The sequence below is a fragment of the Schistocerca gregaria genome, chromosome 3 (genome assembly GCF_023897955.1).
Source record: "Schistocerca gregaria isolate iqSchGreg1 chromosome 3, iqSchGreg1.2, whole genome shotgun sequence".
Classification (NCBI taxonomy): Eukaryota; Metazoa; Arthropoda; class Insecta; order Orthoptera; family Acrididae; genus Schistocerca; species Schistocerca gregaria.
This window is the reverse complement of record NC_064922.1, coordinates 191552948-191565659: the sequence shown is the minus strand read 5'-3', so window position 1 is coordinate 191565659 and position 12712 is coordinate 191552948. Positions and strand designations below refer to the sequence as shown.

The 12712-nt window shown below is 45.8% G+C and overlaps 1 protein-coding gene across 1 annotated transcript in view; it reads right to left on the bottom strand.

Annotated features, from left to right (window-relative positions):
• The window catches only part of LOC126355303 (spidroin-1-like), a 72564-nt gene extending 60799 nt beyond the window's left edge, over positions 1 to 11765 (bottom strand). Inside the window, exons 1-2 of the mRNA XM_050005595.1 lie at positions 11637 to 11765; positions 5213 to 5517 (exon numbers count right to left, since the gene is read on the bottom strand). Coding sequence (XP_049861552.1) covers positions 5213 to 5517; positions 11637 to 11765 — 434 coding nt within the window. The remainder of the gene's footprint in view (positions 1 to 5212; positions 5518 to 11636) is intronic.
• Between the last annotated feature and the right edge of the window lie 947 nt (positions 11766 to 12712).

The window sequence follows — 12712 nt, the reverse complement described above, 5'->3', positions numbered from 1 at the left end:
AGGCGGTTGTCATCATAGTACTTGGAGAGTTCATACATTGCTAGAGACAGTTTTCCCTCTACTTCTTTGACGGGTAGCCCCTAAACAGCTACTGCTGTGTCATAGGTATAGATGAAGAGCCTAGTACCTTCTGGTATTGGCTGACCATTTGTGTACGGATTGTACAGCTCTGGAGCAAGCACACTCCCTTGTGGAAACCGTCCTTTTGCGTTCGCCATCTACTCCTCTGATCCCATATTGAAAAATGGAATTTCACGTTCTGAAGGAAGGTGCTAATAAAGGATATAGTTGGTTGTCCTTAGAGAGGTCATACACTTTCTTTAACAGTTTTCTATGATTCAGAGTATCGTATGCACCTGTTAGATCAACAAAAGCGATTCCAGTAATCTCACCACGCTCAAAACCGTCCTCGACGTGCTGGTTTAGATTCAAGACCTGACTACAGCATGATTTGCCAGCACGAAAACCTGCTTGTTGTGGGATAAACTTCACTTCTAGGATGGCACTGATTCGGTTAAGCATCAGCCGTTCTAATATCTTGAAGGTGTGGCATAATAGGGAGATAGGTCTAAAATGTTTTTAGTCGTTTTGTTCCCTTTCAGGTATATGTATTTGCAATGACTCGAGCCTTCCGCCACATTTTGGGAATGTGTGGCTTGGTGACATATGTGTTCATTAGGTTTAGCAGCCACTCCATCGTTTTACAGCCGAAGTTCTTTACCTGTTCAACCATAAGATAATCGACAACTGCTGCCTTATGCATCTTCAAACTGGAGATGGCAGCTTCGATTTCAGCCATGGAGAGGGGATCCCTAAGAAAACGAGGCTCTGTTTCTGGGTCGCACTGAAGAGCTTCTTTGGGCGTCTTTCCTTTTATTCTGCCGTTCTGCCGAAGCTGGGTTGACACTTTATCAAGAGTCATACTAATAAAATTGTCTTGTAATTTTACAGGGTCACCACTCAGGTTTTTAAGCAGTTTCTAGGCTTGTCTACTGTTCAGCTTCATTTCGAGGTTCTCTGTCAGGTTACTCCACTTGACCTTACGAGTTGCTGAAATGACTTGCAGCAATATTTCACCAGCTTGGATAGTTTCTTCTGCGAATGGATCCTCTTCATAGAGTGTTTAGTTTCTTTCTATCAACAGTTTGTTGTCGCTGGACATGCCTGGAACGTACTGAGTTCTGCATCCTCTCGGAATAGTTTTTCTCGAAACTTTTTGGAAACAGAGCTCTTCACTGAACGTCTGCCTGTCAGCCTTCTTGACGTTAAATCTCCTATCGATTTGAACCTATTCAGGCGCTTCTATAGGATTCACAGTGCATATGACAGGTCTGTATTGGGTACGACGGATGGGCTCTCCTACAGTCGTCGTACATTGTACAGCTACCTTTGAAGAAACAAAGATGTTGTCTGGGTTGTACCCTCTTTTCCACATGCCACTGTAAAAAAATGATTGGAGCTTCGGATCATGGATCAGATGTAGGTCATGAGCCTCAGACCATGTTTCTACACTGTTTGTGTCGGTATCTGGGTATCCCCATGATGTGATTCTGCAATTTAAGGCCCCCATGGCTAAGAGCACTTCCTGATCGTTGAAGTTGGCTAGTGTTTTAATGCTGAAATTGGCATTGGGTGGTTTGTAGACCGATGTTACACAGAAGAATGGAGTTCGCACTGTGAGGACCTCGATGTTGTTTTCTTCAGTCAGTGAGGCTGATGTGATATTCACGTAAGGTTTGGCAAAGATGGCGCTGCCGTATTTGTCGTGAGGCCTTTCCAATATTAATTCCATACCAGCAATTCTTGGACAGTTTTTTGTACTTTCCCTGTGTGTTTCTTGGACTAACAGAATGTCACATGTATATTTTTGACATATATTTGCTACTAAACTTCTTTCTCTCGGGAAAATGCCACGATGTTTATGGAAATAAAAACAAATTGTCTTGAGAAAGACCGGTCGGAATGCAGTTCATTTGAATGGAGACCGGTTGAGAAAGGATCTGCCGTCAGTGCAATTCGTAGAGTCTTCTGACATTACCCAGGATACACGCGATTCTACTCATTTCTTGTTCTTCTCTTATTGCTATCTTCGTGAAGGTTCCTTTCATGTACATCTGCGACTAATTTCTGATGACGCAGTTGTGTTCGGGAAAGTGTCGTTGATGAGTAACTGTAGGGGATACAGGATGTTGTGAAGTACAGCAACTTGCTTTGAAAAGTAGAAAAATGTGATCTAGTGCAGATGAATAGGGAAAATATTCGTCTGACGTTTCTTTCACAAAAGACATGAGATACACCTAATATGGTGTCGGATGCTATTTTTCTCGACGTAGTGCAGTATCTCTACGTGGTGTAGACTCAACAAGTCGTTGGAGGTTCACTTCAGAAGTACTGAGCCATACTGCCTCTACATACGCCCATGACAACGAAGATGTTCCCGGTGTAGGATTTTGTGCGCGAACTGAACTCTCGGTTATGTCCCATAAATGTTTAGTGGGATTCATCTCGGGTGATTTGGGTGGCCAAATCATTCGTTCGAATTGTCCAGAATGTTCTTCAAACCAATCGCAAACAACTGTGGCCCGGTGACATGTCGCATTGACATCCATAAAAGTTCCATCGTTGTTTAGGACCATGAAGTCCACGAAAGGCTGCAAATGGTCTCCAAGTAGCTGAACATAACCATCTCCAGTCAGTGATTCATTCAGTGGGACTAGAGGTCCCAATCCATTCTGTGTAACCACAGCTCACACCATTCTGGAGCCACCACCAGCTTGCACGATGCCTTGTTGACAACTTCGATCCATGTCTTCGCGCGGTTTGCGCCACACTCGAATGCTGTCGTCAGCTCTTACAAACTGAAATCGGGAGACATCTAACCAGGCGACCGTTTCCCAGTCGTAAAGAGTCCAACTGATATGGTCACGAGCCCTGGAGAGGCGCTGCAAGCGATGTCGTGCTATTAGCAACGGCAGTCGCGTCGGGTCGGTCGTTTGCCATAGTAGCCCATTCACGCCAAATTTCCTAACGGATGCATTCGTCGTACATCCCGTATTGCCTTCTCCGCAATAACTTCCATGATTTTATCGTATTGCCAAGCTACATGCTGTAGCATTTTAAACAGACTGTTTCATGTTCCAAGCCTCTCTGTATCGAATTCAAAGTCAACAGTTTTCTTCACGAAACGAACAGTATCTTTGGTGGCGTAAGTTATGGAGTAAACCACTCCGACTTTATTTTTCAAATCACAGTCGTCGAAAATATGATTGTGGACTTTGTTCTAAACAAGTAAAATGCAAGCGTAGTGCTGAAAGGATTGCAATGCTTCTTGTATAGCCTCTAAGAAAAAATAAAACGACGCAGCACTTCAGAACTATACGAGAAGAACGGAAATCGGTACAATTGACGTACATGAACAGAAAAATAAAAGATTACAGTTTCAGAAAAACTGCTTGATTTATTGAAGAGAAAGAGCTTTGCAAACTGTGCAAGTCAATAACGTGCTGGTCGACCTGTGGCCCTTATCCAAGCAGTTATTAGGGTTGGCATTGATTGACAGAGTTGTTGGACGTTCTTCTCAGAGAAAATCGTACCACATTCTGTCTGACTGGAGCGTTTGATAGTTAAATGCCGAGAGAGCTTGAGGGGCCTGCCCAAAGTTCTCAGTTGGGGAGAGGTGCTTCAAATTTGCTTGCCAAGGTAAGATTTAGCAGCAACGAAGACGAGCATTAGAAACTCTCAGCTGTGTGGTGTTAGGCATTATCTTGGTGAAATATATGCCCAGGGTGGACTGGCAATAAGGGCAACAAAACAGGCTAGAATATCGTCGAGGTATTACTGTACCGTAAAGAAGAAGCGAATGACAACAAAGCGTCCTGCTGTGAGATAAAATGGCACTCCGGACCATCACTCCTAGTTGTCAGGCCGTATGGCGGGCAACAGTGATGTTGGTATCCCACCGCTGTGGCGTCTTCAGATACGTCTTCGAAGTGGAATCGCATTGACTGGAGTAGAACTGTCTTTAGTAATGAGTCCTGCTTCGAAATTAACTCCGACGACCAGCGAAAACGTGTATGGAGGGGCCGCAAGCAACGTATGGCTACCAAACTGACTGTCGCCCGCCATGCGGCCCTACAGCCAAGAGTGATGATGCGGGGCTCCATTTCAGATCATAGCAAAACACCTTGGGTATCATACCCGGCGCCGTTACAACACAGCGCTATGTCGACGATATTCTACGCTCCATTTCGTTGGCCTTCATGCAAGGCATCATGTGCTCGCCTTTCAGCAAGGTAATGCCCGCCTGCACATGGTAAGAGTTTCTGATGCTTTTATTCGTGCTTGCCAAACCCTATCTTGTCCAGAAACGACGAGCAATATCTCCCCAACTGAGAAAGTTTGGAGCATTATGAACAGGGACCTCGAACCATTTCGGGATTTTCACAATCTAGCGCGCCGGTTGGGCAGTGTTTGGAACAGTATCCCGCGGGAGAACATCCAACAGCGCTATCAATTAATGCGAAGCCAAATAACTGTGTGCATAATGGCCAGAGGTGGACCAACGCGTTACTGACTTGCTCAACTTGTGAAAATCTTTCTCTTGAATAAATCAACTAATTTTTCTGAAATTGTAGTCACTTGTTTGTCTGTACATGTACATCTCATCCAATGATAACCGTCCCATTCGGATAAGTCCTTCATGATACATCTTTTTCTCCCTCTCTTAGAGAGTATTAGCCCTTCGGTCAGTGACAAATGAAATATTATTGAACTGCTCGGATTTAGCCGTACTTAATGTTTCCTCAGTGAAGTTCTTAATAAATTGTCCACATTTTTTCTTCTGAAAAAGAATGAACGTCTACCAATATCAAATTAAACAAGGCGTAATCGCGATAAAAAAAAAGTGCGCAGTAATAGTTGGTAAAAACCTTTCCCGATATTTATTTTTTCTTATGTACTCAGTACATGCACATACACCTACGGCATGGACACTACTGGGCATCATACTCGCCGAATTTCATCGGTTTGTGTTTTTCAGTGTCTTGACAAAAAAAAAGTATTTTTTATACCTCCATATACCGTAGTCCATTTAGGGAAAGCAAGCATTATGTGAATGTCGGCCACGGACTCCTGGTCTAAGCCGGCCGTTCACTGATTCGCGTTAGTAAGGGGCAGGGAAAACGTTGTGAGAGAGGCGAGAGGCGGTGCTCACCTATCCAGGAGCACATGTCGTCTGAGGTGGGCAGCGAGGAGGAGTTGGAGCGCAACTGAGGCAGCAGCACGGCCGAGAAGCCGATGGGGAAGCCGTTGACGACGGTGAGCAGGAAGCAGGCGGCCGCCACCAGCAGCTCCGCGCGCAGCCGTCGCCACTCGAGCCTCCTGTCCGCCTGCGGGGGCGGGGGCGGGGGCGGCTGTGGGGGCGGCACCGGGCCCAGCAGCGCCGCCGCCGGCTCCTTGTGCGCCGCCGCCACCAGCTGCAGCCGCCCGCCGCCGCCGTTCAGCATCGGCGCGTCGCACCTGCGCACACACCAAACGACCCTGCTGCTACACGTGGACTGGGTTTTGTGTTGTTTACTGGTCACCTCGCGGATACTGTGGGCAGTGATACCTGCGTTGTTAATAGGGACCAACTTTAGATGTCGCAGCTACTAGTCTCTGTCAACACTCCTCGAGAACTGCCGATATATCGGCAGGTTGATATCCCGCCGTAGTCAAGGCACAAATGAAACGAAAGAGATCATTGTGTATGGAATCTTGAACCTTGGTGTGTGGGGCATACAGGGTGTGACAAAAAGGTACGGCCAAACTTTCAGGAAACATTCCTCACAGGCAAAGAAAGAAAATATGTTATGTGGACATATGTCCGGAAACGTTTACTTTCCATGTTAGAGCTCATTTTATTACTTCTCTTCAAATCACATTACTCGTGGAATGGAAACACACAGCAGCAGAACGTACCAGCGTGACTTCAAACACTTTGTTACGGGAAATTTTCAAAATGTCCTCCGTGTGCGAGGATACATGCATCCACCCTCCGTCGCATAGAATCTCTGATGCGCTGATGCAGCCCTGGAGAATGGCGTATTGTATAACAGCCGTCCACAATACGAGCACGAAGAGTCTCTACATATGGTACCGGGGTTGCATAGACAACAGCTTTCAAATGCCCCCATAAATGAAAGTTACGAGGGTTGAGGTCAGGAGAGCGTGGAGGACATGGAATTGGTCAGCCTCTACCAATCCATCAGTCACCAAATATGTTGTTGAGAAGCGTAAGAACACTTCAACTGAAATGTGCAGGAGCTCCATCGTGCATGAACCACATGTTGTGTCGTACTTGTAAAGGCACATGTTCTAGCAGCACAGGTAGAGTATCCCGTATGAAATCATGGCGGTGAATCGAGGAAGTACAGTACATACTGACGAAACTAAAATGATCTCTAACATGGAAATTAAGCGTTTCCGGACACATGTCCACATAACATCTTTTCTTTACTTGTGTGTGAGGAATGTTTCCTGAAAGTTTGGCCGTACCTTTCTGTAACACTCTGTATATATAGAAGATAACACATTCGTAAACAATTAGTGTCAGAACACAACCCAAAGTAACAAACGCCAGACGTTGTTGAGAGTCAAATATTAATTATTAAAAACTGGTGCGTAAGTTACTAGAGGTTTTGGTTTTGAAGTTGATATACCAGTTGCTATAGGTTTATTTATTGCTTGTCATTTTTTATTTGCAGTTCATTTTATACAGAGGGGTCCAAAAAATGTATCCACTGTTGAAAAGCCCATAACTTGCAAACTAATTGACGGATTGCCTCATTTTTGGCGAAAGTGTATCTTAAAGTCCAAATTAAGTATATCACTGTGGGTGTTCGAAATGGCCACCATTAACATCCACACACAAACGATGCCGCCAAACGGCAGCACGAACTACCGACTGCAACGTCTTCAGTTGGATATTTGCACATGAATGTACGAAGGATTCTCGAAGTTCATCCAATGTGCGTGGCTTTTGTCGATAACCGACGCCCTTTAATGTTCTCCACAGGTAGAAGTCCAGAGGAGTTAGGTCTGGGGAACGTGGTGGATACTTCACAGCACCTCTACGGCCTATCCATCTTCCTGGTAGGTTTTCGTCGAGATATGCCCTAACACGATTTTGGTAGTGGGCTGAGGCACCATCTTGTTGAAAGTAAATTCTTCCGTCTCCATACAAGTCTCGGATGGCAGGTAAAATGGATGTCTGAAGCTTCTGAAGGTACACCTCACAGGTTACTGTACCGGTAAGACAACCCACACCACGCATTTACTCCTGGCAAATTCACGGCTTTGTCTTCATGACGTTCGGATTTTCGGCGGCCCAGTAGATACAACTGTGGCGATTTACTGTACCTTTGAGTTTGAACTGTGTCTCATCAGACCACACAATCATCTCTGTAAACTCTTCATCGTTGCCCACCATGTTACTAAACCACTCTCAGTACTCCATCCTACGATCTGGGTCGTCCTCGTTCATTGCGTGTAACAGTCGTGGGATGTAGCACTCCCACTTTGCTGTCTTCAAAATTTGCCGAACACTTGAGCGACTCACTCGAGATTCACGGGCACGCCGGTGAGCGAGTAAATTGTTGTAACACACGACGGGAGTTAGCTAGACTTGTTACTGTTACAGGTCGTCCAGGTCATTGTTTGTGTGCATCTTTAACACAGCCTTCGGCTTCAAATTTGTCTCGAATGCGACTAATCGTTAAACGTGTCGGTGGCTCAGTTTGATACTCATTTCGCCATTGCCGTTAAACCTCATTAATGTTTTCGTACTTAAAATACCACTTCAAAACTGACTTCCTGTCATCGAATGTAAGCCTTGCGCCAGCCATGTTTACTCGAGTAACTACGTGCAACTAAGAACAAAACACTGACTATCCGGCGACTGTCATTTGACAAGGCAAAACAACGCAATACAACGCTTGCGTGGCGATTGCCGGAACTACAAACTGTTACACTACCAAAGATGAGACAACCCCGTTAATTAGATTGCCATTTATGGACTTTTAAGCAGTCGATAAATTTTTCATTCAGAGATAGTGAGTGCAGCTGTGAACGCTTGAAAATGGGGCGCCAAGTGGAGAAATCGGAACATTACCGATGTATTCTTCTGTTTGCGGTCAAGGGTTGGCAGCAGCAGAGGCTGCCAGAAACATTCGTGCCCTGTAGGAGGATAATGCCATTGGACAGAGCACTGTGAGAAAATGATTTTCTCGTTTTATGGAGGATCGTTTTCACATTAGTGACTATCCACGTACAGAAACACATTAATCCACGTTGTTCTACATCAGTGTAGTCTACAACTGGCAAGTGAGATCAACTGTGACCATTCCACCATCGTGCGACGTTTGAATGCATTGGTGAAGGTTAAAAAATGGGGTGCAGGGGTACCGCATGTTCTAAGAAATAACTGGTGATAACGTAGGAATGGTTGAGCCGTAACGAAGCTGCGACTCCGCATACAAAGACCTGCGCCCATCTGGTGGAACAGCGACAGTTTGGTGTACTACGAATTGTCTCCCCTAGGTGTAAGCATCACTGCTGCCATTTACTGGCAACAACTAACACGTCTTGCACATTCAATCCAAGAACAACGACCAATAAGATTGTGTAAAGTGATGCTATTCCACGTACAGGCCCGTCCGCATTCTGCTAGATTGACAAAAAACACTATACAGGAGTTGTGGGGAAGCCTTTCCGCACCTACCTTATTCACCCGCGCCCTCAATTTTTCTACTGTTCATTTATCCACCGAACGGCGTTCAAGGAACTTCCTTTCCGCATGAAAATGCTCTCCGAACATGTCTCCGCAAGTTCTTTGCCTCAAAACCGCGTGATTTCTACAGTCGCGGAATCAATAAGTAACGCCAACGGTGGCAAACTGTTGTAAATAGTGAATAGTACTGATGACTAAAATCTCTGTTATACGTGTCTGTTGCGTTTGTTTAAGTTATGGGAAAACGCCACGAACTTATGCACCAATCCAATAATTAGAGAGCAGATACCGATAACACTGTCATACCCACTTCAACTATGTAACTTGAAACGTAGAGTATTGAGGCCAGTCTCCATTTATCTAGTCGGAGAAGTCAATGTATTAAGTTTGTGTGCCACCAGCTTCTCCAAAAGTGCTGAAAAATTAATATACGGTCCACGTTTAAGTAAGACATTCATTTTAGACGAATATAAAAAAACCTATCCGACTTTTTCCAAACAATCTAACTTCTATAGACGACCGTGGTGGGTAGTGCAGCTGAGCTGACGCTGTGGGTTGTTGTCAGGATGTTGTCCGTCGCTGGCTCAGGAAAAGGTCGTTAACGCTCACCCATATTATTAAAAAACGAGGTTTCTGATCTTCTTGGGTTTGCTGCCGGATCCTAAAATCAACATGGCTCTATATTTTCCGGATCCATCTGTCCGCCATCTTCTTGAGAATGCAGCTCCTGCGTCAGAGTCCACTTGGAAACTGGTGCCAAGGCTGCAAATCGTCGTCCCATGTAGGCCTCCGCCCTGTACACAAATATTGCCGGACCCGCCACAGCTGCGGCTCGTGAAGACTGGTCTGGTGGCGCCGTCCTAGCAGAACACTGGCACCAGCGATATATTCACTGGAAGACTAACTTCAAACAGTCGCGCTGGCCGCAACAAGGAGCATCGTGCCAGAATGAGATTTTCACTCTGCAGCGGAGTGTGCGCTGATATGAAACTTCCTGACAGATTAAAACTGTGTGCCCGACCGAGACTCGAACTCGGGACACTCGCACACTCCGCTGCAGAGTGAAAATCTCATTCTGGAAACATCTCCCAGGCTGTGGCTAAGCCATGTCTCCGCAATATCCTTTCTTTCAGGAGTGCTAGTTCTGCAAGGTTCGCAGGAGAGCTTCTGTAAAGTTTGGAAGGTAGGAGACGGATACTGGCAGAAGTAAAGCTGTGAGTACCGGGCGTGAGTCGTGCTTCGGTAGCTCAGTTGGTAGAGCACTTGCCCGCGAAAGGCAAAGGTCCCGAGTTCGAGTCTCGGTCGGGCACACAGTTTTAATCTGCCAGGAAGTTTCAAGGAGCATTGTGTTTTGACGCGAGATCGAACAGGGTTCCACGTCCTGCTAAGAGATAAACCGTCCTCTTTATTAATCAAATTGCCCGCAAACCTCTTTATAAACAGTGCTTCAAAATCTGGAAGTGCGATGTCGTCCAGAGTTCGCGGTGCTTTACCAAAGCAGACAGCGCGAATCGATATATTCTGAGGGCCGACTGCAGTCCACAACAACCAATGCCAACCGAGAAAAACACACCTTCTTCTGAGCATAGCAGCGTCCTCACACTGAGAATGCGAGAGCTCAGTACATTTCGAGACCTCAGCTATAGAAGACAACATCATCATGTAGGACCGTGACGGTTTTTAAAGTTGCAGATGAACTTGTACTGTTGTATCGAACACTGTGCCTCATGAGAACATTTTGTTACTTAGTACATTAAGTGGTGCTTTCATAGTTAATGACAGTTGTAAATTATCTAGTACTCCTGTGGCAAAGAAGTGTGTCAAAACTAATCATGTTTTACTTATTTATGTAATAAAGTGAACTAATATTGTGTTCAAGTTCGATAGGCCTTCTCCGAGAGTAATCAAAGAACCCACCGTTATGGCCGGACAAAAGTAGTTTCGTCTGGCTACAACGAGAAATACTGGCAACTACCGATCTCGATGTCAGACTCTGATAGTTGCCAGTACTTTCGGGTATTGAACAAATGTTTATAAAGACTAAATTTAAATTAGGTTGGCAGATAATTTGGTTAATAAAGACAAGGGTTTCCCTCTTAACAGGACATGGAAGCCTGTAGTATTTCGTGTCAAAACTCAGTGCTCTTTGGTGTGGCCAGCCCGAGTGCTTGAAGAAAGTCTTTGAGTGAGAAACATCGTTAGCGCTGGTGCTCTACTAGGGTCTGCGCCACGAGTCCAGTCTTGGAGGCGGCAACTGCGCTGGGTGGCGCATGCGCCATATACGGTACGGAGGCGTATATAGGATGACCATCTGTAACCTCGTCATCAGTTTTCAGTAGGACTTAGGAGCTGCAGCAGTGTTCTCCTGAAGAGGGCAGACAGATGAATCTGCGATTTGCCGACCGCGGTGGTCTAGCGGTTCAGGCGCTCAGACCGGAACCGCGCGACTGCTACGGTCGCAGGTTCGAATCCTGCCTCGGGCATGGATGTGTATGATGTCCTTAGGTTAGTTAGGTTTAAGTAGTTCTAAGTTCTAGGGGACTGATGACCACAGATGTTAAGTCACAGAGCCATTTGAACCTTTTTTTTTTTTTTTTTTTTTTTTTTTTTTGAACAGATGAATCGCCGAAATATCGAGTCATGTTGATTTTAGGATCCGGCAGCAAACTCGAGAGACTATGAAGAATTATTGAACCAGGTAAGTCAGTTAAGTAACAACAAGCCACAGCACTCGTAGCATCGTCCCGTAGCAGCTACGCCCCTTGAGCGTGTGCTGATGGCAGTAAGATTGGCGGTGCTGATGCGACAGGTGGCCAGCTGGCGCGTGGGCCGCCATGCTGAAGTGTGCACTCCGAGGCGGCACATGTACCGTCTTGCACTGACTGCGACTCAGGGCGGGGTGCATCTGCAGAGGCGGAAGCTCGCCCTCATACTTCCAGAGGAAGGCACTTCCCAGCGTGGTGTCCGCCCTTGCGAACGAGTACAGTGAGCCAAACATGGCCCACCAGCTGCAAAGGGCCAAGTCTACAAGCGTGCACTTAACAACCGGAAGTCGGCTCGTCGGTAGTGGAGCCTAAGGCTTGTGGTGGAACCTTGCAAAACCATGGCAGCCAGTCACCCAGCGTGGACCTCCCTTCGTAGTATGCGCTGCCTTTTTCTAAGACTAATGGATATTTATAGAGGTTCGGTGTCCACTTGCGCGGAAGCACCCTCTAAACCTCGAACACCAAAACGACACGGCCGCCAGAAAGTGTGGCTACTGGCGTGCCGTTGCCATGGTCAGCCCGTCTTTGTCAGGACTGCGGGCGCAGACGTCTGGTCCGCAATGTGAAAACCAGTGGGTGGTATCGCTAAATCTGTTGCAACGATGTTTTGGTCCGCTCCGTACCTATTGGCGTCCGCGGTCCATTTGCGACCGCTGTGGCTATGCTGCTGGTTCACTGGGTAGCGCCGAAAAATAGTAGCTCCGCAACATTTGAATCAGTTTCGTCACGTTGTAATACTTGCATTTTGACTTGAACAATTCGAAAGCATAGATCTTTAAATGACTCGTCTGAAAAGTTTTATGAATTCAGTAAGTGTCAGACAAATTGTTTGATTTTACTAAAGTAAGCTCCTGACGTTACGCTGGGAAGATTAAAAATAGTCCTAATATCGCATATTTACTAATATTCTGGAAATTACCTGAAACGGATACTCCAAGCGTCTAGATGACGAGACAAATTAAGGATAGTATATAAAAACTTGAAGAAAAAAAGAAAAATGTGGGTGAAGACTGAAATGTGGTGAATGCAGATGCAACGCTTCGTTTTTTCGTGATAACCTTAAATAAGCTGCCTACCAAACCCTAGCTCGATCAGTTATTGACTTTTGTAGTAAGCTTAAAACTTTGAGAACAGGGAGAGGAAGAGAAGGACAGAGAGAGAGAGAGAGAGAGAGAGAGAG